This window comes from Scyliorhinus torazame, chromosome 18, assembly GCF_047496885.1.
Source record: "Scyliorhinus torazame isolate Kashiwa2021f chromosome 18, sScyTor2.1, whole genome shotgun sequence".
In the NCBI taxonomy this organism is placed as follows: Eukaryota; Metazoa; Chordata; class Chondrichthyes; order Carcharhiniformes; family Scyliorhinidae; genus Scyliorhinus; species Scyliorhinus torazame.
The window spans coordinates 78,262,941-78,287,404 of NC_092724.1; the positions used below are offsets into that span (position 1 = coordinate 78,262,941).

General features: G+C 44.7%; 1 protein-coding gene and 1 long non-coding RNA gene across 7 annotated transcripts in view; one reads left to right on the forward strand and one right to left on the reverse strand.

Moving 5' to 3' along the window:
- Positions 1-24,464, reverse strand: part of LOC140395325 (ras-related protein Rab-37-like) — an 844,903-nt gene that overhangs the window by 205,599 nt on the left and 614,840 nt on the right. For all 6 annotated transcript variants that reach the window (XM_072482951.1, XM_072482952.1, XM_072482949.1 and 3 more), the window contains 2 exons: positions 17,162-17,228; positions 14,504-14,556 (listed from right to left, as the gene is read on the reverse strand). In XM_072482951.1, the coding sequence (XP_072339052.1) occupies positions 14,504-14,556; positions 17,162-17,228 (120 nt within the window). The remainder of the gene's footprint in view (positions 1-14,503; positions 14,557-17,161; positions 17,229-24,464) is intronic.
- The window catches only part of LOC140395326 (uncharacterized), a 58,174-nt gene that overhangs the window by 31,613 nt on the left and 2,097 nt on the right, over positions 1-24,464 (forward strand). Inside the window, exon 2 of the long non-coding RNA XR_011936159.1 lies at positions 19,453-19,610. This is a non-coding gene — a long non-coding RNA (uncharacterized lncRNA). The remainder of the gene's footprint in view (positions 1-19,452; positions 19,611-24,464) is intronic.

Consider the following 24,464-nt stretch of genomic DNA (forward strand, 5'->3'; position numbering starts at 1 on the left):
TGCTAAGTGAATGGGCTAGGGTCTGGCAGATGGAATACAATGTTGACAAATGTGAGGTTATCCATTTTGGTAGCAATAACAGTAAAAGGGATTATTATTTAAATGATAAAATATTAAAACATGCTGCTGTGCAGAGAGACCAGGGTGTGCTAGTGCATGAGTCGCAAAAAGTTGGTTTTCAGGTGCAACAGGTGATTAAGAAGGCAAATGGAATTTTGTCCTTCATTGCTAGAGGGATGGAGTTTAAGACTAGGGAGGTTCTGCTGCAATTGTATAAGGTGTTAGTGAGGCCACACCTGGAGTATTGTGTTCAGTTTTGGTCTCCTTACTTGAGAAAGGACGTACTGGCACTGGAGGGTGTGCAGAGGAGATTCACTAGGTTAATCCCAGAGCTGAAGGGGTTGGATTATGAGGAGAGGTTGAGTAGACTGGGACTGTACTCGTTGGAATTTAGAAGGATGAGGGGGGATCTTATAGAAACATATAAGATTATGAAGGGAATAGATAGGATAGATGCGGGCAGGTTGTTTCCACTGGCGGGTGAAAGCAGAACTAGGGGGCATAGCCTCAAAATAAGGGGAAGTAGATTTAGGACTGAGTTTAGGAGGAACTTCTTCACCCAAAGGGTTGTGAATCTATGGAATTCCTTGCCCAGTGAAGCAGTAGAGGCTCCTTCATTAAATGTTTTTAAGATAAAGATAGATCGTTTTTTGAAGAATAAAGGGATTAAGGGTTATGGTGTTCGGGCCAGAAAGTGGAGCTGAGTCCACAAAAGATCAGCCATGATCTCATTGAATGGTGGAGCAGGCTCGAGGGGCCAGATGGCCTACTCCTGCTCCTAGTTCTTATGTTCTTACAAAACCAGGGGCTGGTTTAGCACAGTGGGCTAAAACAGCTGGCTTGTAATGCAGAACAATGCCAGCAGCGCGGGTTCAATTCCCGTTCTGGCCTCCCCGAACATACGCCGGAATGTGGCGACTAGGGGCTTTTCACAGTAACTTCATTGAAGTCTACTTGTGACAATAAGTGATCATTATTATTATATTATTATTATATCTATATCTGTCCTTGCTGCTTCCTCCTCCTCCTCCTCCTCCCAGTTTACCTGATTACCCTTTGTCTACCTAATGCAATATTGCACAGCATGGGGCACACAGTCCACAGGCATTGATGACCAATATTGAAGGAATCCCCCAGATCAATTGATGACACCTGAAGCTTGCCTTCAGTGTGCCAACATTGTTCAATTATCCACCTGGAATCACGACTGAGCCTTGCTATCGTATAGTGTTTGACTTGAACTCTGTGAAAATGCATGGATATGAAAACTGCCGAGAGTCATCTCTAAACCGTAGAAAAAACCTACCAACTTGTATTTTTTTCCCTGGGTCAAAGATCATGGGCACAGTGGACTGACTGATAATGAAGGCAGCTGCTGGGGTTAGAAGCTTGTCTGTAGCTAAGGTGATGAAATTGCTGAATCAAGGTAGCAAGGTGATTTGAGACCTCAGGGGTGGGTGTGGCTGCATTTTGACAAGTTCACTGTTATGAACCAGTGAATTTTCGATGCTGATGACAGAAGCTCTTCCCCCCCAAAATAAAGCCAAGAGATTGGGGAATGTCCATGGGAAAAGCTATGGAGCGCTGTTTGAAATGGTGAAGTGAAGGGGGAAATAGCAGCCTCACCAACCAATGACACCAAGTCCAATGGGAAGTTGATAAAGGAGAAATTAAAACAGAAAGCATCAGAATGATGTCAGGTATAAGGTTTCAGTAAATCAATTCACTTGGAGATGCTGAGCTTCTTGAAGTTTGCTTTTGTCTTCTCAACATTTGCTTAGTAACTGCATGCCTGATTATTCAGGTGTAAAGGAACTAATGTAGCTGAAAGGTAAATTCCAGGCAGTGGTGCCTGAGGTGCCATCATGTTGCTCCTATCTCATCATGGCATCGTGGCACTGCCCCTACTTACAACCACTGGAGAAGAGGGTGGAAAATAGTGTTTCCCTGTCCCGTCGCACCAGAAATCTGGTGCGGCACACCATCAGAATTCTCCGTTGCGGCAGCTGGTCAATGGGGTTTCCCATTGTGGGGCAGCCCCATGGCGCCAGGAAACCCCTGGGCTGCCGGCAAAATGGAGAATCCCGACGGCAGAGAATTCAGACCCCAGCTTGACACTCCAGTGCTGTACTGAGGGAGTGCCGCTCTGTCAGAGAGCCCATCATTCAGATGCGACATTAAACCGCGGTCTTGCCAACCCTCCTAAGTTGTCATAGTAGCTTCCATGGCACTATTCAAAGAAACCCCAAACCCCAGCATCCTGGTCAACATTTAATTTTTCATTGGGAAAACTGGCTGCTACATTTTCTCTGTCACAACATTTCAGTGAATATGTACATAAAACAGAGAACATAGAACAGTACAGCACAGAACAGGCCCTTCGGCCCACGATGTTGTGCCGAGCATTGTCCGAAACCAAGATCAAGCTATCCCACTTCCTGTCATTCTGGTGTGCTCCATGTGCCTATCCAATAACCGCTTGAAAGTTCCTCAAGTGTCCGACTCCACTATCACAGTAGGCAGTCCATTCCACACCCTAACCACTCTCTGAGTAAAGAACCTACCTCGGACATCCCTCCTATATCTCCCACCCTGGATAGATCATAGAATTTACAGTGCAGAAGGAGGCCATTCGGCCCTTTGAGTCTGCACCGGCTCTTGGAAAGAGCACCCTACCCAAGGTCCACACCTCCACCCTATCCCCATAACCCAGTAACCCCACCCAACACTAAGGGCAATTTTGGACACTAAGGGCAATTTATCATGGCCAATCCACCCAACCTGCACATCTTTGGACTGCGGGAGGAAACCTACGCGCACACGGGGAGGATGTGCAGACTCTGCACAGACAGTGATCCAAGCCGGAATCGAACCTGGGACCCTGGAGCTGTGGAGCAATTGTGCTATCCACAATGCTACCGTGCTGCCCTTATAGTTATGCCCCCTTGTAACAGATACATCCACCCGAGGAAATAGTCTCTGAACGTCCACTCTATCTATCCCCCTCATTATCTTATAAATCTCTATTAAGTCGCCTCTCATCGTCCTCTGCTCCAAAGAGAAAAGCCTTTGCTCCCTCAACCTTTCCTCATAAGACCTATCCTGCAAACATAAGAACTAGGAACAGGAGTAGGCCATCTGGCCCCTCGAGCCTGCTCCGCCATTTGATGAGATCATGGCTGATCTTTGTGGACTCAGCTCCACTCTCCGTCCCGTACACCATATCCCCGAATCCCTTTATTCTTTAGAAAGGCATCTATCTTTTTCTTAAAAACGTTTAAAGAAGGAGCCTCAACTGCTTCACTGGGCAAGGAATTCCAGAGATTCACAACCCTTTGGGTGAAGAAGTTCCCCCTACACTCCGTCCTAAACCTACCTCCCCTTATTTTGAGGCTATGCCCCCTAATTCTGCTTTCCCCGACCAGTGGAAACAACCTGCCCGCACCTATGCTATCTATTCCCTTCATAATTTTATATGTCTCAATAAGATCCCCCCGCATCCTTCTAAACTCCAATGAGTACAGTCCCAGTCTACTCAACCTCTCGTCATAATCTAATCCCCTCAACTCTAATCTAATCAACCTAGTGAATCTCCTCTGCACTCCCTCCAGTGCCAATATGTCCGTTCTCAGGTAAGGAGACCAAAACTGAACACAATACTCCAGATGCGGCCTCACCAACACCCTATACAATTGCAGCATAACCTCACTAGTCTTGAACTCCATCCCTCGAGCAATGAAAGACAAAACTCGATTAGCCTTCTTAATCACCTGCTGCACCTGCACATCAACTTTTTGCAACTCGTGCACCAGCACACCCTGGTCCCTCTGCACAGCAGCATGTTTTAACATCTTACCTTTTAAATAATAATCCATTCTGCTGTTGTCCCTCCCAAAATGGATAGCCCCACACTTGGCAACATTGAATTCCATCTGCCAGACCCTAGCCCATTCACCTATCCAAATCCTTCTGCAGACTTCCGGTATCCTCTGCACCTTTTGCTTTTCCACTCATCTTAGTGTCGTCTGCAAACTTTGACACATTGCACTTGGTCCCCAACTCCAAATCGTCTATGTAAATTGTGAACAACTGCGGGCCCAACACTGATCCTTGAGGGACCCCACTAGTTACAGGTTGCCAACCAGAGAAACACCCATTTATCCCCACTCTCTGCTTTCTGTTAGTTAACCAATCCTCTACCCATGCTACCACTTTACCCTCAATGCCATGCATCTTTAGTTTATGCAGCAACCTTTTGTGTGGCACCTTGTGAAAAGCTTTCTGGAAATCCAGATATACCACATCCATTGGCTCCCCATTATCTACTGCACTGGTAACGTCCTCAAAAAATTCTACCAAATTAGTCAGACACGACCTACCCTTTGTGAACCCATGCTGCGTCTGCCCAATTGGACAATTTCCCTCCAGGTGCCCCGCTATTTCCTCCTTAATGATAGATTCCAGCATTTACCCCACAACCGAAGTTAAGCTTACCGGCCTAGAATTACCCGCTTTCTGCCAACTTCCTTTTTTAAACAGTGGTGTCACGTTTGCTACTTTCCAATCCTCTGGGACCACCCCAGAGTCCAGTGAATTTTGATAAATTATCACTAGTGCATTTACAATTTCCCTAGCCATCTCTTTTAACACTCTGGGATGCATCCCATCAGGGCCAGGAGACTTGTCTACCTTTAGCCCCATTAGCTTGCCCAATACTGCCTCCTTAGTGATTACAATCATCTCAAGGTCCTCACCTATCATATCCTTATTTCCATCAGTCACTGGCATGTTATTTGTGTCCTCCATTGTGAAGACTGACCCAAAAAACCTGTTCAGCTCCTCAGCCATTTCCCCGTCTCCTATTATTAAATCTCCCTTCTCATCTTCCAAGGGACCAATATTTACCTTAGCCACTCTTTTTTGTCTTGTATATTTGTAGAAGCTTTTACTATCTGCTTTTATGTTCTGAGCCAGTTTACTTTCATATTCTACCTTACTCTTCTTTATGGCTTTTTTAGTAGCTTTCTGTTGTCCCCTGAAGACTTCCCAGTCCTCTAGTCTCTCACTAATTTTTGCCACTTTGTATGTTTTTTCCTTCAATTTGATACTCTCCCTCACCTCCTTAGATATCCACGGTCGATTTTTTCCCCTTTCTACCGTCTTTCTTTTTTGTCGGTATGAACCTTTTCTGAACACTGTGAAAGATCGCTCAGAAGGTTCTCCACTGTTCCTCAACTGCTTCACCATGAAGTCTTTGCTCCCAGTCTACCTTAGCTCGTTCTTCTCTCATCCCATTGTAATCGCCTTTGTTTAAGCACAAAACACTAGTGTTTGATTTTACCTTGTCATCCTCCAACTGTATTTTAAATTCCACCATATTGTGGTCGCTCCTTCCAAGAGGATCCCGAACTATGAGATCATTGATCAATCCTGCCTCGTTACACAGGACCAGATCTAGGACCGCTTGTTCCCTTGTAGGTTCCATTACATACTGTTCCAGGAAATTATCCCGGGCACATTCTATAAACTCCTCCTCAAGGCTGCCTTTACCAACCTGGTTAAACCAATCGATATGCAGATTAAAATCTCCCATGATAACCGCTGTACCATTTCCACATGCATCCGTTATTTCTTTGCTTATTGCCTGCCCTACCATCCTGTTACTATTTGGTGGCCTATAGACTACTATCAGTGACCTTTTCGCCTTCCTATTCCTGATTTCCATCCAAATTGATTCAACCTTCTCCTCCATAGCACCAATATCATCCCTTACTATTGCCCGGATGTCATCCTTAAACAACAAATCTACACCACCGCCCTTACCGTCCATTCTATCCTCTCGTATAGTCTGATACCCTTGGATATTTAACTCCCAGTCGTGACCATCTTTTAACCATGTTTCAGTAATGGCCACTAAATCATAGTCATTCACGATGATTTGCGCCATCAACTCATTTACCTTATTTCGTATACTACGTGTTTACTTCAGGTAAAAACACTTATGCTGTTTTTTATGTCTTTGTTATGAATCCTAACACCTTGATCAGTAACTTTTCGCAATTTATTTTTCCTCTTACCCTTTCTCCTAATTTTCCTTGTCTTTGAACCCATATCTCTACATAATAACCTGTCACGTAACCTGCTGCCTTGATCTCCATTAACCATTATACTGTCCATAGCTTTACACTTCCCTTCCCCCCAACTTGCTAGTTTAAAGTTCTTGTGACCAACCTATTTATCGTATTCGCTAGAACACTGGTCCAAGAATGGTTCAGGTGAAGACCGTCCCAACGGTACAGGTCCCTCCTGCCCCAGTACTGATGCCAATGCCCCATGAAATGGAATCCCTCTTTCCCGCACCACTCCTTTAGCCACGTGTTAACTTCTCTAATTTTCTCAATCCTATGCCAATTGGCACGTGGCTCGGGTAGTAATCCAGAGATTATAACCCTGGAGGACCTGTTCTTTAATTTAGTCCCTAGTGTTTGATAATCCCCAAACAGGTCCTCTTTCCTAGTCTTACCTATGTTGTTAGTCCCAACGTGGACCACAACAACTGGATCCTCCCCCTCCCTCTCCAAAATCCTTTCAAGCCGATCAGAGATGTCCCTCACCCTGGCACCGGGCAGGCAACATACCATGCGGGACTCTCGATCTGGCTTACAAAGGATGCCATCAATCCCACTAATTATAGAATCCCCTACAACTACCACTTGTCTTTTTGCTCCCCCCTCTTGAATGGCTTCCTGTACCACGGTGCAGTGGTCAGTCAACGCATCCTCCCTACAGCCCTCTTCCTCATCCACACAGGGAGCAAGTACCTCATACCTGTTGGACAAGGTCAAGGGCTGATGCTCCTCAACTCCTAAACTCAGGATCCCCCTACCTGCCTCCCTTGCAGTCACACCACTCTGTCCCTGGCCACTGTCCGAATTAACAGAACTTATTCTACCGGGTGTGACTGCCTCCTGAAACAAAGCGTCCAGGTAATGTTCCCCCTCTCTGATGTGCCGCAGTGTGTGCAGCTCGGTCTCCAGCTCATCAATTCTGAGCTGAAGTTCCTCGAGCAGCCAACACTTGCTGCAGATGTGGTCACTGACGGTCTCAATGGGATCCACCAGTTCCATCATCATACAGCAACAGCACATCACCTGTCCAGCCATATTCAACTAGTTAATTAATTTAAATAATTTTTTTTTTAATAGAACCTTAAGGATAAACCCGAACACCAACAAAAACACAGCCCTCTCTCGCCACTCACTTGAACTCAGTCACTCACCTAAACGCAGATGCACTCTGTTCCAATCAGCACTCCATGTCTAAAGGCACTCCTGCCACACCTTTTGTGCACTCACCTCTCCCAGCACACCCGGCTCTCTCCTCCCGCGCTTTTTAAATCTTCCGGCTCTCTCCTGCGGCGCTGTTTTCGCTGTCCCGGCTCTCTCTGCTCCCGCGCTGTTTTCGCTGTCCCGGCTCTCTCGTCCCGCGCTTTTAAAATCTCCCGGCTCTCTCCTCCGGCGCTGTTTTCGCTGCCCCGGCTCTCTCTGTTCCCGCGCTGTTTTCGCTGTCCCGGCTCTCTCCTCCCGCGCTTTTTAAATCTCCCGGCTCTCTCCTCCGGCGCTGTTTTCGCTGTCCCGGCTCTCTCTGCTCCCGCGCTGTTTTCGCTGTCCCGGCTCTCTCCTCCCGCGCTTTTAAAATCTCCCGGCTCTCTCCTCCGGCGCTGTTTTCGCTGTCCCGGCTCTCTCTGCTCCCGCGCTGTTTTCGCTGTCCCGGCTCTCTCCTCCCACGCTCTTTAAATCTCCCGGCTCTCTCCTCCGGCGCTGTTTTCGCTGTCAACCAGCAGCATCCTGCAAAAATCTCCTTTGCACCCTTTCCAATGCTTCCACATCCTTCCTATAATGAGGTGACCAGAACTGCTCACAATACTCCAAATGTGGTCTCACCAGGGTCATGTATAGTTGCAGCATAACCCCGTGGCTCTTAAACTCAAGCCCCCTGTTAATAAACGCTAACACACTATAAGGCTTCTTCACGGCTCTATCCACTTGAGTGCCAACCTTCAGAGATCTGTGGACATGAACCCCAAGATCTCTCTATTCCTCCACATTCCTCAGAACCCTGCCATTGACCCTGTAATCCGCATTCAAATTTTTTCTACCAAAATGAATCACCTCGCATTTATCAGGGTTAAACTCCATCTGCCATTTTTCGGCCCAGCTCTGCATCCTATCAATGTCTCTTTGAAGCCTACAACAGCCCTCCAGCTCATTCACTACTCCACCAATCTTGGTGTCATCAGCAAATTTACTGACCCACCCTTCAGCCCCCTCCTCCAAGTCATTGATAAAAATCACAAATAGCAGAGGACCCAGCACTGATCCCTGTGGTACACCGCTGGTAATTGGTCTCCAGTCTGAAAATTTTCCATCCACCACCACCTTCTGTCTTCTATGTGATAGCCAGTTACTTATCCAATTGGCCAAATTTCCCTCTACCCCACACCTCCTTACTTTCCTCATGAGCCGACCATGGGGAACCTTATCAAAAGCCTTACTAAAATCCATGTATAAGACCATAAGACATAGGAGCGGAAGTAAGGCCATTCGGCCCATCGAGTCCACTCCACCATTCAATCATGTCTGATTTCAACTCCATTTACCCGCTCTCTCTCCATAGCCCTTAATTCCTCGAGAAATCAAGAATTTATCAACTTTTGTCTTAAAGACACTCAATGTCCCGGTCTCCACCGCCCTCTGTGGCAATGAATTCCACAGACCCACCACTCTCTGGCTGAAGAAATTTCTCCTCATCTCTGTTCTAAAGTGACTCTCTTTTATTCAAAGGCTGTGCCCCCGTGTCCTAGTCTCCCCTGCTAATGGAAACAACTTCCCTACGTCCACCCTATCTAAGCCATTCATTATCTTGTAAGTTTCTATTAGATCTCCCGTCAACCTCCTAAACTCCAATGAATATAATCCCAGGTTCCTCACAAGTTCATCGTATGTTAGGCCTACCATTCCTGGGATCATCCGTGTGAATCTCCGCTGGACCCGCTCCAGTGCCAGTATGTCCTTCCTGAGGTGTGGGGCCCAAAATTGCTCACAGTATTCTAAATGGGGCCTAACTAATGCTTTATAAAGCTTCAGAAGTACATCCCTGCTTTTATATTCCAAGCCTCTTGAGATAAATGACAACATTGCATTTGCTTTCTTAATTACGGACTCAACCTGCAAGTTTCCCTTTAGAGAATCCTGGACTAGGACTCCCAAGTCCTTTTGCACTTCAGCATTATGAATTTTGTCACCGTTTAGAAAATAGTCCATGCCTCTATTCGTTTTTCCAAAGTGCAAGACCTTGCACTTGCCCACGTTGAATTTCATCAGCCATTTCTTGGACCACTCTCCTAAACTGTCTAAATCTTTCTGCAGCCTCCCCACCTCCTCCATACTACCTGCCCCTCCACCTATCTTTGCATCATCGGCAAACTTAGCCTGAATGCCCCCAGTCCCGTCATCTAGATCGTTAATATATAAAGAGAACAGCTGTGGCCCCAACACTGAACCCTGCGGGACACCACTCGTCACCGGTTGCCATTCCGAAAAAGAACCTTTTATCCCAACTCTCTGCCTTCTGCCTGACAGCCAATCGTCAATCCATGTTAGTACCTTGCCTCGAATACCATGGACCCTTATTTTACTCAGCAGTCTCCCGTGAGGCACCTTATCAAAGGCCTTTTGGAAGTCCAGATATATAACATCTATTGGCTCTCCTTGGTCTCACCTATTTGTTATCTCTTCAAAGAACTCTAACAGGTTTCTCAGGCATGACCTCCCCTTACTAAATCCATGCTGACTTGTCCTAATCCGACCCTGCACTTCCAAGAATTTAGAAATCTCATCCTTAACAATGGATTCTAGAATCTTGCCAACAACCGAGGTTAGGCTAATTGGCCTATAATTTTCCATCTTTTTCCTTGTTCCCTTCTTGAACAGGGGGGTTACAACAGCGATTTTTCAATCCTCTGGGACTTTCCCTGACTTCAGTGACTTTTGAAAGATCATAACTAACGCCTCCACTATTTCTTCAGCTATCTCCTTTAGAACTCTAGGATGTAGCCCATCTGGGCCCGGAGAATTATCAATTTTTAGACCTCTTAGTTTCTCTAGCACTTTCTCCTTTGTGATGGCTACCATATTCAACTCTGCCCCCTGACTCTCCGGAATTGTTGGGATATTACTCATGTCTTCTACTGTGAAGACTGACGCAAAGTACTTATTTAGTTCCTCAGCTATTTCCTTGTCTCTCATCACTAGATTACCAGCGTCATTTTGGAGCGGCCCAATGTCTACTTTTGCCTCTCGTTTGTTTTTAATGTATTTAAAGAAACTTTTACTGTCATTCCTAATGTTACTGGCTAGCCTACCTTCATAATTGATCCTCTCTTTCCTTATTTCTCTCTTTGTTATCCTCTGTTTGTTTCTGTAGCCTTCCCAATCTTCTGACTTCCCACTACTCTTTGCCACATTATAGGCTTTCTCTTTTGCTTTGATGCATTCCCTAACTTCCTTTGTCAGCCATGGCTGCCTAATTCCCCCTCTGATAACCTTTCTTTTCTTTGGGATGAACCTCTGTACTGTGTCCTCAATTACTACCAGAAACTCCTGTCATTGCTGTTCTACTGTCTTTCCCACTAGGCTCTGCTCCCAGTCGATTTTCGTCAGTTCCTCCCTCATGCCCCTGTAGTTACCTTTATTTAACTGTAACACCTTTACATCTGATTCTACCTTCTTTCTTTCAAATTGGAGATTGAATTCTACCATATTATGATCACTGCCTCCTAAGTGTTCCCTTACTTTAAGATCTTTAATCAAGTCTGGCTCATTACATAACACTAAGTCCAGAATGGCCTGTCCACTCGTGGGCTCCATCACAAGCTGTTCCAAAAAGCCCTCCTGTAAACATTCACTGAATTCCCTTTCCTTGGGTCCACTGGCAGCATTATTTACCCAGTCCACCTGCATATTGAAGTCCCCCATGATCACTGTGACCTTGCCTTTCTGACATGCACTTTCTATTTTGTGGTGCATTTTGTGCCCCTGGTCCTGACCACTGTTAGGAGGCCTGTACATAACTCCCATTATGGTTTTTTTGCCTTTGTGGTTCCTCAACTCTACCCACACAGACTCCACATCATCTGACCCTATGTCGTTTAGTGCTATTGATTTAATTTCATTCCTAATGAACAAGGCAACTCCGCCCCCTCTGCCCACCTCTCTGTCTTTTCGATAGGTTGTGAATCCCTGGATGTTTAAATGCCAGTCCTGAACCCCCTGCAACCACGTCTCTGTGATGCCTACCACATCATACCTGCCAGTCACAATCTGGGCCACAAGCTCATCTACCTTGTTCCGTACACTGCGCGCATTTAAAAATAGCACCTTTAATTCTCTATTGACCGTCCCTTTTTGTTTTCTTAGTGTGGTGGACCTTGGTTTACTGAGCCTTTCCATACACTGTGTCATATTTTGTGGGATGGGGACTTTCGTAACCTCTCCTGAGTTCTGTCTTTTCGTGCTTTTTTGTATTCCTGAGCAGCTACGCTTCCCACTGATTACTTCACCTCTTGGTTCCCTGACTTTCCCTTCCCCCCCCAATCTCTAGTTTAAAGTCCTATTGACCACCCTATTTACTCTTTTCGCTAGAACACTGGTCCCAGCTCGGTTCAGGTGGAGACCATCTCAACGGTATAGGTCCCCCCTGTTCCAAAACTGATGCCAGTGTCCCATGAAAAGGAACCCCTCTTTCCCACACCACTCTTTCAGCCACGTGTTAACTTCCCTTATTCTTGCCTCCCTATGCCAATTTGCACGTGGCTCGGGCAGTAATCCGGAGATTATGACCCTTGAGGACCTGTTTTTTAATTTGAATCCTAGCTCTTTATAATCTCTAAACAGGTCCTCTTTTCTAGACTTGCCTATGTTGTTGGTACCGACATGGACCACAACAACTGGATCCTCCCCCTCCCTCTCCAGTACCCTTTCAAGCCGGTCAGAGATGTCCCGCACCCTAGCACCGGGCAGGCAACATACCATGCGGGACTCTTTATCCTGCTCACAAAGGATACTATCTATTCCCCTGATAATAGAATCCCCTACAACTACAACTTGCCTATTTACTCCCTCCCCTTGAATGGCCTGCTGAACCATGGTGCCTTGGTCAGCTGACTCATCCTTCCTGCAGCCCTGTTCGCCATCAACTGCTCTACCTTCATCTACACACTTAGTTACCTCCTCAAAGAATTCAATCAAATTTGTGAGGCAAGACCTACCCTTCACGAATCCGTGGTGACGATCCCGGATTAAGCTGCATCTTTCCAAATGGTCATAAATCCTATCCTTCAGGGCCTTTTCCATTATCTTCCCGACCACCGAAGTGAGACTAACTGGCCTATAATTGCCAGGGTCATTCATATTCCCTTTCTTGAACAGTGGAACAACATTCACCACTCTCCAGTCCTCTGGCACTATCCCCATGGACAGCGAGGACCCAAAGATCAAAGCCAAAGGCTCTGCAATCTCATCCTTTGCCTCCCAAAGAATCCTTGGGTATATCCCATCTGGCCCAGGGGACTTGTCGACCAACAGGTTTTTCAAAATTGCTAATACATCCTTCCGCAGAACATCTACTTCCTCCAGCCTACCCGTCTGAATCACACTCTCATCCTCAAAAACATGGCCCCTCTCCTTTGTGAACACTGAAGAAAAGTATTCATTCAACGCCTCTCCTATTTCGTCTGACTCCATGCACAAGTTCCCACTTGTGAAAGTGTACAAACTCAGCAATAACATGATGGGAAAAATAGCCAACTTATGTAACCATGTATAAGGAAGCTGTGTCAGCTATTACCAAGACCAGACCCTGGCAAACTAGACAAAGCTAAGAATCCACATAATCGTATCATACAAGGCTAAAAGAGGGAAAAGAGTGCCTGACCTTAGTAAAACCTGATAACAAAGTCACGATCTAGGAATGTCCTAATAACACAACCTCCTCATGACCTAGGACCATCTGCGTCAAGGCATCATGAGGGCAGAGGTGAAAGCAAAATAGGACCACGTCTTAAACCCTCTAAAGACAAAATACTGCGAATAAGCCAAGTCAGGGTCTTTCCATAACAACATGTTTGTTCAGAATTTATGACTGTATTTATGTCCTTACTACTGATTACATTTTTGAACAAGGTCTGTTTTTGTAAAATGATACAGCTTTTGTATAAATATTGAACGGTTTCTCCATGTCTTTGCAAGCTTGAGGAAGAATGAGCAGTTTTGCATTAACTGCTCTCTGGCTTCAAACTGTAGCCGTACTGCATGCAGACTTTGGTCAATAAAGACTAACTTATTTTTATCGAAACAGAGTTGTAAAGTTGTTTTCTCCACAGTCTCGAAGTAGGAAAGATTTCCAATTCAACACACTACTGTCCTTGACTGGCCCTACCCTCACGTGGTTATCAATGATTTGGAATACCCTGAACTTCTGAAAGCCACTAAGTTCTTTCTTTCTGAACAACAATACTACCAGGCAGCCACATGCAATGAATGGAGTTTGGTAAATTGAGAAGCTGTCGTTGACATGCCAAAGTGCAGGGTGGCAACACAATTAGCAGGTTGTATGAGAGAGTGTGGGGTGGATCAAGAAGCAGCGGGTTAGTTGCAAAAGTCTGGAAATTGGAGGAAAAGGGAAGAATGATCGAGGTAAGGTGTTCCAGAGTGTTTAGTTCCTTTGGGAAAATGGTTCTGAAAGTAAAAGAAAGATTTGAATTGACATAACGACTTTCATAAACATCGGATAATTCAAAAGGTTGTTTCATGAAGTAGAATTTTGAAGTGTAGCAGCTGTTGAGGGAAACATGGAAGCTGATGTGCGCACAATAAACTCCCACAAACACCAAGCTGTGTGAGAATGATTATCTGTTTCAGATGTTGGTTGAGGGATGAATATTGGCCAGGACATCCTCTTCTTTGAAGTAGCGCCATGGACTTGTTAATGTCCCCCTGTGAGACAAATGGGTTTCAATTATCTCTCAGTACCACATTCCAAAGTGTAAATCTAGGGGTTTTTGCTGGTCTCTGGAGTGGGGCTTCAGTTTAACATCTCCTCTGAAAAATGGCACCTCTGACAGTGTATCACTCCCTCAGCACTGCATTGGAGTGTCAGGAGTTTCTGGATTGTGTCAAAGAACCCACAATCTTCTGGCTCAGAGGTGAGTGTACTACCACTGAGCTGACATCTGGGTATGTGGCGATACGATGAGGCTTGAGCATTGTGAGAATGGAATAAGGATGGTAAAATCCTTTTATTACAACATTAACACGGGATCAGTCGACCATCTAAATTCCCCAAATTTATTTGCCCGAGTATCATGAAATTTGAAGCATCTTACCCTTGTGTTGTCAAACGATGACTTGCTCGTGATGTCATAGAGCAGCAGCAATGCTGTGAGGAGACAGAGAGATTTTAAATTCCAAACAATCGTCATGTCCGGAGGCTAAACATCTTGCAGCAGCACGTAACAGTCAAAAATTCCCATCCCCCACCTCCCCCAGGGCCAATAACTGTGTTGAAGCAAAATTATAATAATATAATAATAATCTGATAATAATCTTTATTGTCACAAGTAGGCTTACTATTGCAATGAAGTTACTGTGAAAAGCCCTTATCGCCACATTCCGGCACCTGTTCGGATACACAGAGGGAGAATTGAGAATGTCCAAATTACCTAACAGCTTGTCTTTCAGGACTTGTGGGAAGAAACTGGAGCACCAGGCGGAAAATGGAGACACTTCAAAGAGGGATGTGGGGGGATGGGTGAGGTGTTGCTGAGGAGACCATTGGTCGGAGAAGGGTGGTGAAAAGTGGGATGGCGTTGAGGCGTTGACTGGGGTGGGGAGAGGTACTGCTGACACTGCTCAATGGGTCTGCTAACTCTCTTACCAAACACAAACACACTTGTGTGACCCTATCTCTATTTAGGGACCAAGAGCTGGAAAATGAGATTAGAATAGTTAGGTACTTGATGGTTGACGTAAACTTGATGTGCTGAAGGGTCTCTTTCGGTGCTGTAAAATCTCTATGACCCACCTCCCCTGATAGACTCATTCGGAAGCCCCTATTCCAAAAGCCCTCTCACTACTCAATCAACAGACTGGCCTAACCCCCCACCACACTTCATGTGCCTACCAGATAGCCCCAGTCTCCCTACAAGGTCTGCAGGAGCAACCCCCTTCCCCACCCATGGCCTGCCAGACCCTACCTTATAGACCCTGGTCCACTGAACCCCACAAAGTGAGCACATATACAGGCACCAAAGAAACTCGGGAAGAATGCCTGGAAGAGTCTATCCCAGGCAACCAATATCCGGACATGGGATTGCAAATTCCAAGACAATTCCATAAAATACAGGACTGTTGGTTATGTTGGTTTTCCCATATCAGCTGGCAAGATCACGCTGGAATGCTCTCATACCTACACTGGCTCTCAGTCCAGCAACACCTCAAACATAAAATTTAAGGTGAGAGGGGAGAAATACAAAAGAGACCAGAGGGGATATTTCTTCAAACAGAGGGTGGTGAGCATCTGGAATGGGCTGCCAGAGACAGAAGTAGAGGCGGGTACAATTTTGTCTTTTAAAAAGCAGTTAGACAGTTACATGCGCAGGGTGGGTATCGAAGGATGTGGGCCAAATGCGGGCAAGTGGGACTAGCCTATATAGAAACTAGGCGGCATGGACAAGCAGGGCCGAAGGGCCTGTTTCTATGCTGTAAACATCTATGACTCATCTCTGTTTTCAAATCCCTCCATGGTCTTGCCCCTTCCTATCTCTGTAATGACCTCCAGCCCCACACCTTCAGACATTCAATGTTTCTTTGATTCTGGGTAATTGCACATCTCCAATTTTATTTTCTCCATCACTGCTGGCCAGGCCCTAAGCTAAGGAATACCCTCCAGCTATCTCTTGATCTTTCTACCTCGCTCTCCACCTTAAAGACACTCCTTAAAATCGACCTAATTGACCCAGATTCTGGTCAATTGTCCGAATATCTCCTTATGTGGCTCTTTATCAAATTCTGTCTGATAATAAATCCCGTGAAGCGCCTTAGGGCTTAGGGTAAATATATGGAACGTGCTGCCTGGGGAGGTGGTGGGAGCAGGTACGATAGTGGCATATAGAACATAGAACATACAGTGCAGAAGGAGGCCACTCGGCCCATCGAGTCTGCACCGACTCACTTAAGCTTTCACTTCCACCCTATCCCCGTAACCCAATAACACCTCCTAACCTTTTTGAACACTAAGGGCAATTTATCATGGCCAATCCACCTAACCTGCACATCTTTGGACTGTGGGAGGAAACCGGAGCACCCGGAGGAAACCCACGCAGACATGGGAAGAACGTGCAGGCTCCGCACAGACAGTGACCCAGTGGGGAATCGAACCTGGGACCCTGGCGCTGTGAAGCCACAGTGCTATCCACTTGTGCTACCGTGCTGCCCTAAGGTGGCATTTAAGGGGCGTCTAGAGAAATATATAAATAGGGTGAGACTGGAAGGATACGGACTCCGTAAGTGCATATGGTTTTAGTTTGGACAGGTACCATGGTCGGCGCAGGCTTGGAGGGCCGAAGGGCCTGTTCCTGTGCTGTATTGTTCTTTGTTTTTTGTTCTTTGATCCACACAGACAGTTACTCTAAGTTGGAATTGAACCCGAGTCCCTGTCACTATGAGGCGGCAGTGCTAACCACTGTGCCACCGTGCCGCCCATCATGTTGCATTTAAATTTTTGCTGTTGAATTAATACAAGCAAAGGTTAATGAGCTCTTGCTCACTCGTCGATTGGCCTTGTCCTGGTTTGTTACTGCACTGCACAGCTGCTTTCCTTCATCTCCTCAGCCCATATTCCCAGAGTGTAAATTGCTTCACTTGTGAAATTAATAGGAGTCCTAGGGACTGAGCCTTGCTCAGAACCAGCAGTAAAAATGAGAGTCTGGGGCCTGAACCCAGCTTACTGATCAACACTTCATTCCCATCCATTGTAGCCCTACCTTGTGCATCTCTGTAGTAGGCGTGAGTGACACTGCGGAACCTCTCCTGCCCGGCTGTGTCCCAAATCTGGAAACAGAAACAAAGCAAAGTCATGAACCTTGTTATTTAATTTACTTCAAATTAAATGCAATACAAGAACAATAATGAACAGCTGCATAATATGAGGTGAGTGCACACTCAGGAGTTACTGGGAATTAATCGGGAGGCAGCGAGGAATGCGTGACAGAGCCGAGGAACTGGAGAATGTGTCACTTTGTGTGACCTCATGTACCCTCCCACCCACCTGGATAATACTGCTACAAGTCTAAATCTTGTTGGATTCCTTAAAAAACACACTCCGTTACGTATGTCTGAATATAATCTGGGTCTCATTGTGTTGAAATTGTGTTTGGAGTGTGGGCAGATATTTTAGGACTAGTTGTATGCTTCTTTTGGTTTGAAACTCATCGTTCTGTAGACTGGACGAAATTAATGATGAACTACAGAATGACAGAACATCTAGTTTAAATAATTTATTATGCAATAACTGCGTAATAAAGATAACTAAGATAAATAAAACAATAAGCTACTTAGACCAATTAACTGTTATAGAGCTACTGTAAAATACGTCTGTCTCCTAGCACAACCTACTCCCATCTCCCCAGCCACAAGATCACGTGGTAGTTTAAAATTGCCATCTCGTGATCGGAAGTCGTGTATAACATTATGTACAGAACTTCTTTAATCATATCATATCCCCTTTCCTTTGGAAAATTATTTACATACATTAAATTATTTTTTTTACATTTCACCATGATATGCATAACTTTTTACATGTTCAGAATTTTTTACAGTCTGTCACAAGTTAAGTCTACCTGGCTTGCGCCTTATCCTTGTAGATCTTCTCAGTGTCTGTTGAACTTGCAAAGGTTCTTCATGTTCTTTAGTGTTTGTTGCTTGAGTTTGATGTTCTTCATGTATTGATGTATCATCCTCCTGTTGTATTTGTTCCGTGTGTTCTTCAGATGTTTTAGGACTGTTGCATGCTTCTTCTGGTGGTTGCATCACAATGATTTGAGGCGTTTCGTGGATTTATTGGCAAATCACTTTGTGGATTTGGCTTGAAATCTCTCCCTAGCCTCCTTTTTTGACAGAATGGTTGCCTTTCTGCTTCTGGATGAGCAGATTCACACAACGCTTGGAACTGAAGCAGATTGCACCATGTGCCTTTTGTTTGCTTCCTGCACTGTGTACAGACATGGACTCTCCCGCACTGCGTACAGACGTACACTCTCCTGCCCTGTGTGTAGTTTGTTTGCTTCTCGCATGTGTACAGGCGGTCACTCTCCAGTTTGTTTGCTTCCCGCACTGTGTACAGACGTTCACTCTCCTGCACCGTGTGCAGTTTGTTTGCTTCACTGAAGGTAATCAACTATTTTCTGATAGGTAAAAAGGCTATTTTAATGTAAATATTAAAGCCCAGTTTTAATACCCATTTTAAAATAAGGATTTCAGCACTCATAACCTTAGGTCATGACAAAACACATAACCTCAACAGAAGCACAAAAGCCTGACACATCCACAAACTAATTGGAGATAAAAACTGCTGACAAAATGCTGACAAACTGCTGACAAAATGAATGAACAGATTTTAAAGTTAGTTTCATATTAAGAAATGAACTGTAACAGTAATCAAGGTCGAAATAAGCACCATAGTAATATGACGGCACCATTGTCCAGAATATGGATAAAGCAAAGTCAGCAGAAAACCAGTAAAAACCAGTCTTGATAATACCACAAAATTGCATTCCATAGCATACACAAATATTCAAACATGAAACATTCAGAACTTATGTTGCACATTGAGGATTGACAGTTAACCATTGAATCAAATGTAGTTGATTTTCACCCAAACCAATTAGGACGACATAGAGGTATAGACAGATGACTTCAGACTGTTAAAATTCTCTTTAAACATGAGGGTCCACACAGCCATCTTTATTCCGGGATCACTCTATACTTTGATCTAGCTACTTACTATCTTTATTTTCATATTTTCACTTTTCCACTCCAACTCTTGAAGTTCATGCCAGATGTTTTGCCGGAAGCAAGAAACCATTTCTGTATTATTCTGACAGTTAAATTGTTTATAAGTTAATTTTGCTAGCTTTTACTTTTACTTTAAGTCCTTTTGCTAGCCGGACTTTATTGAGAATAGATTTAAGTTTCTCTCAATTGTAACCAAGTAGAGGCAATAAAAGATTCTTATTTGCATCCAAAAAGTTTAACTCAAATTTCTACTGAGTTTTAGTGTTGCGAGACTTCACTAGATCCGCATGGTAGATCTCTACTATTGGCGCAGTCGGCAAAAGGGGAGGAGCGCAGAGTCGGAGGAAATTGGAAGACCGAAGAAAGATCAGAAGGACGGAAGACCCAAAGACATCTATCTGAAAAACGGCTGAGACAGGGGTAAGAAAATATCTTTTCACCCATTAAAAGTCTTAAAGCCGCATCAAATAGAGCTTCGAGCCCTCAGAAAGGACCTTTTTCAGAAGGTGATATTCAATCGGGTGCCGGTTGTAGAAACTAAAATAAAATGGGACTGAATAGTAAGTAGTTGCGGTGGTGTAAATAAAGATTGCACATAACGTAGTTGACGACCAAAAAATTGGGTGTAAGGCTGAGTTTATGGCGGACAGAAATCCTAAAATAGATTCAGAACCTTCAAAAGGTAGAGAACAACTTCCCACAACTTCAAGGGGAGGTTGCGCTGTACCAGATGTCTCTGTTGACGATATATTGGGAGATCTTAGATCTTTGATCTATAGACATTTTGGTCTGTCAAAAGTATCCACAAAAATTGAATCGAAACATAACATCCCTGAAGGACAGTGGCCCCTTGACAACATCAAAAAGTTTGGGGAAAAAACACACGATTGACCAAAAAGAAACCTATGAAATGGTCTTTTGCAGTAATGGCAAAGCTCCATAAGCAGCAAGAAGCAATCACAAACAAAAAACACAATTGCGACCTTAAAACTGCCAATGAAAAACTAGTGGCAGTCATTGCGAGCTGCAAAATCTAAGCTCGAGAAATCTGATCAAACTGAAACACTCAAAATGCAAAACTCAGCTATTACTATTACAAATTGATGAACTCCAAACGAAAAATACTGACTCAGAATCCAAACTTCAACAGTTAATATCAGAAAATGATGGTCTTAAAAGTCAAAATTGCCAGGGAAAATGTATTTTGGAAAGTAACATGGACACCATGAAATGTCATAACAAATTACTGACAGACAAATTAACAGCGCCACCAACGGGAACAGTTGAAATGATTTTAACTAAGGCTCAAGATGTACCAGCGATATCTAAATCAAATCCTGCATTATTGCAAGCTGCTACTGACATGAAAACAATGAATACACTGATCGAAATTCCACAGGGGGAGTCTGGCCGAATGAACTATCTGTCTGTTCTGGGATCAAGGACCCTTTTACCCAGAACAAACCGGCATCTTACTCTGAGACCAACCAAGAAATACTGCTGGCCCCGATCCAAAAGCCACTCATGGCAGCTTTAATAGACTGTGAGATTGTTAAACAAGAAAACAACGAGCCTCATGGCAAATAAAGTGTGACAAAACTTAATCCATTAAGCACCAACCAGTTTGGAGTTGAAGTGATAAAGACAACAGCCTGGGATTGGGAACCTGAATTGTAGCTCCAGTATACAGGAGGTTATAAGAACATAAGAACATAAGAACTAGGAACAGGAGTAGAACATCTGGCCCCTCGAGCCTGCTCCGCCATTTAATGAGATCATGGCTGATCTTTGTGGACTCAGCTCCACTCTCCGGCCCATACACCATATCCCCGAATCCCTTTATTCTTTAGAAAGGCATCTATCTTTTTCTTAAAAACGTTTAAAGAAGGAGCCTCAACTGCTTCACTGGGCAAGGAATTCCAGAGATTCACAACCCTTTGGGTAAAGAAGTTCCTCCTACACTCCGTCCTTAATCTACCTCCCCTTATTTTGAGGCTATGCCTCCTAGTTCTGCTTTCCCCGACCAGTGGAAACAACCTGCCCGCATCTATCCTATCTATTCCCTTCATAATTTTATATGTCTCAAAAAGATACCCCCGCATCCTTCTAAACTCCAATCAGTACAGTCCCAGTCTACTCAACCTCTCGTCATAATCTAATCCCCTCAACTCTGGGATCAACCGAGTGAATCTCCTCTGCACTCCCTCCAGTGCCAATATGTCCTTTCTCAGGTAAGGAGACCAAAACTGAACAGAGAGTAGTGAGGTCATGAGTAAGGATTCAAAGTTGCAGGAGTGTACTGACAGACAGGAAAGTGGTTTAAAGTGTGTCCACTTCAATGCCAGGAGCATCCGGAATAAGGTGGGTGAACTTGCGGCATGGGTTGGTACCTGGGACTTCGATGTTGTGGCCGTCTCGGAGACATGGATAGAGCAGGGACAGGAATGATTGTTGCAGGTGCTGGGGTTTAGATATTTCAGTGAGCTCAGGGAAGGTGGTAAAAGAGGGGGAGGGGTGGCATTGTTAGGCAAGGACAGTATTACGGTGGCAGAAAGAACGTTTGATGAGGACTCATCTACTGAGGTAGTATGGGCTGAAGTTAGAAACAGGAAAGGTGAGGTCACCCTGTTAGGGGTTTTCTATAGGCCTCCGAAAAGTTCCAGAGATGTAGAGGAAAGGATTGCAAAGATGATTCTGGATAGGAGCGAAAGTAACAGGGTAGTTGTTATGGAGGACTTTAACTTTCCAAATATTGACTGGAAACTCTATAGTTTGAGTACTTTAGATGGGTCCGATTTTTTCCAATGTGTGCAGGAGGGTTTCCTGACGCAGTATGTAGATAGGCCAACGAGAGGCGAGGCCATATTGGATTTGGTACTGGGTAATGAACCAGGACAGGTGTTAGATTTGGAGGTAGGTGAGCACTTTGGTGATAGTGACCACAATTCGATTATGTCTACTTTAGTGATGGAAAGGGATAGGTATATACCGCAGGGCAAGAGTTATATCTGGGGGAAAGGCAATTATGATGCGATGAGGCAAGACTTAGGATGCATTGGATGGAGAGGAAAACTGCAGGGGATAGGCACAATGGAAATATGGAGCTTGTTCAAGGAACAGCTACTGCGTGTCCTTGATAAGTATGTATTTGTCAGGGAGGGAGGATGTGATCGAGCGAGGGAACTGTGGTTTACTAAAGCAGTTGAAACACTTGTCAAGAGGAAGAAGGAGGCTGATGTAAAGATGAGACGTAAAGGTTCAGTTAGGGCGCTCGAGAGTTACAAGTTAGCTAGGAAGGACCTAAAGAGAGAGCTCAGAAGAGCCAGGAGGGGACATGAGAAGTCTTTGGCAGGTAGGATCAAGGATAACCCTAAAGCTTTCTATAGATATGTCAGGAATAAAACAATGACAAGGGTAAGAGTAGGGCCAGTCAAGGACAGTAGTGGGAAGTTGTGCATGGAGTCCGAGGAGATAGGAGAGGTGCGAAATGAATATTTTTCGTCAGTATTCACACAGGAAAAGGACAATGTCGTCGAGGAGAATACTGAGATACAGGCTACTAGACTAGAAGGGCTTGAGGTTCACAAGGAGGAGGTGTTAGCAATTCTGGAAAGTGTGAAACTAGATAAGTGCCTGGGCCTGATGGGATTCATCCTAGGATTCTCTGGCCAGCTAAGGTGGAGATTGCTGAGCCTTTGGCTTTGATCTTTAAGTCATCTTTGTCTACAGGAACAGTGCCAGAAGACTGGAGGATAGCAAATGTTGTCCCCTTGTTCAAGAAGAGGAGTAGAGACAACCCCGGTAACGATAGACCAGTGAGCCTTACTTCTGTTGTGGGCAAAGTCTTGGAAAGGTTTATAAGAGATAGGATGTATAATCATCTGGAAAGGAATAATTTGATTAGAGATAGCCAACACGGTTTTGTTAAGGGTAGGTCGTGCCTCACAAACCTTATTGAGTTCTTTGAGAAAGTGACCAAACAGGTGGATGAGGGGAAAGCAGATGATGTGGTGTATATGGATTTCAGTAAAGCGTTTGATAAGGTTCCCCATGGTAGGCTATTGCAGAAAATACAGAGGCATGGGATTCAGGGTGATTTAGCAGTTTGGATCAGAAATTGGCTAGCTGGAAGAAGAAAAAGAGTGGTGGTTGATGGGAAATGTTCAGACTGGAGTCCAGTTATTAGTGGTGTACCACAAGGATCTGTTTTGGGGCCACTGCTGTTTGTCATTTTTATGGGCGTAGAAGGATGGGGGAGTAAATTTGCAGATGACATTAAAGTCGGTGGAGTTGTCACGGTGCGGAAGGATGTTACAAGTTACAGAGGGACATAGATAAGCTGCAGCGCTGGGCTGAGAGGTGGCAAATGGAGTTTAATGCAGAAAAGTGTGAAGTGATTCATTTTGGAAGGAATAACAGGAAGACAGAGTACTGGGCTAATGGTAAGATTCTTGGTAGTGTGGATGAGCAGAAAGATCTCGGTGTCCATGTACATAGATCCCTGAAATTTGCCACCCAGGTTGAGAGGGTTGTTAAGAAGGCGTATGGTGTGTTAGCTTTTATTGGTAGAGGGATTGAGTTTCGGAGCCAAGAGGTCATGTTGCAGCTGTACAAAACTCTGGTGCGGCCGCATTTGGAGTATTGAGTGCAATTCTGGTCGCCGCATTATAGGAAGTATGTGGAAGCATTGTAAAGGGTGCAGAGGAGATTTACCAGAATGTTGCCTGATATGGAGGGAAGATCTTATGAGGGAAGGCGGAGGGACTTGAGAGGCAGTTTTCGTTAGAGAGAAGAAGGTTAAGAGGTGACATAATTGAGGCATACAAGATGATCAGAGGATTGGATAGAGTGGACAGTGAGAGTTTTTTTCCTTGGATGGTGATGTCTAGCACGACAGGACATAGCTTTAAATTGAGGGCAGATAGATATAGGACAGATGTCAGAGGTAGGTTCTTTACTCAGAGAGTAGTAAGGGCGTGGAATGCCCTGCCTGCAACAGTACTGGACTCGCTAACATTAAGGGCACATGTGGACGATAAGGGAATAGTGTAGATGGGCTTGAGAGTGGTTTCACAGGTCGGCGCAACATCGAGGGTTCTATTTAAAATAACTCAGAAACTATCATGAAATGTTTGAAACAGTTTGGAAGGGGTTTTCTGGAATGGAAATCCAGCCAAAAGAGGAAAACCGTGAAATGAGTGCATTCGGATCATTTAAAACCCATTTTGTCACTCGTTTAAAACCAGAACTGTCTGCAGCTTTAAACTTAATCTT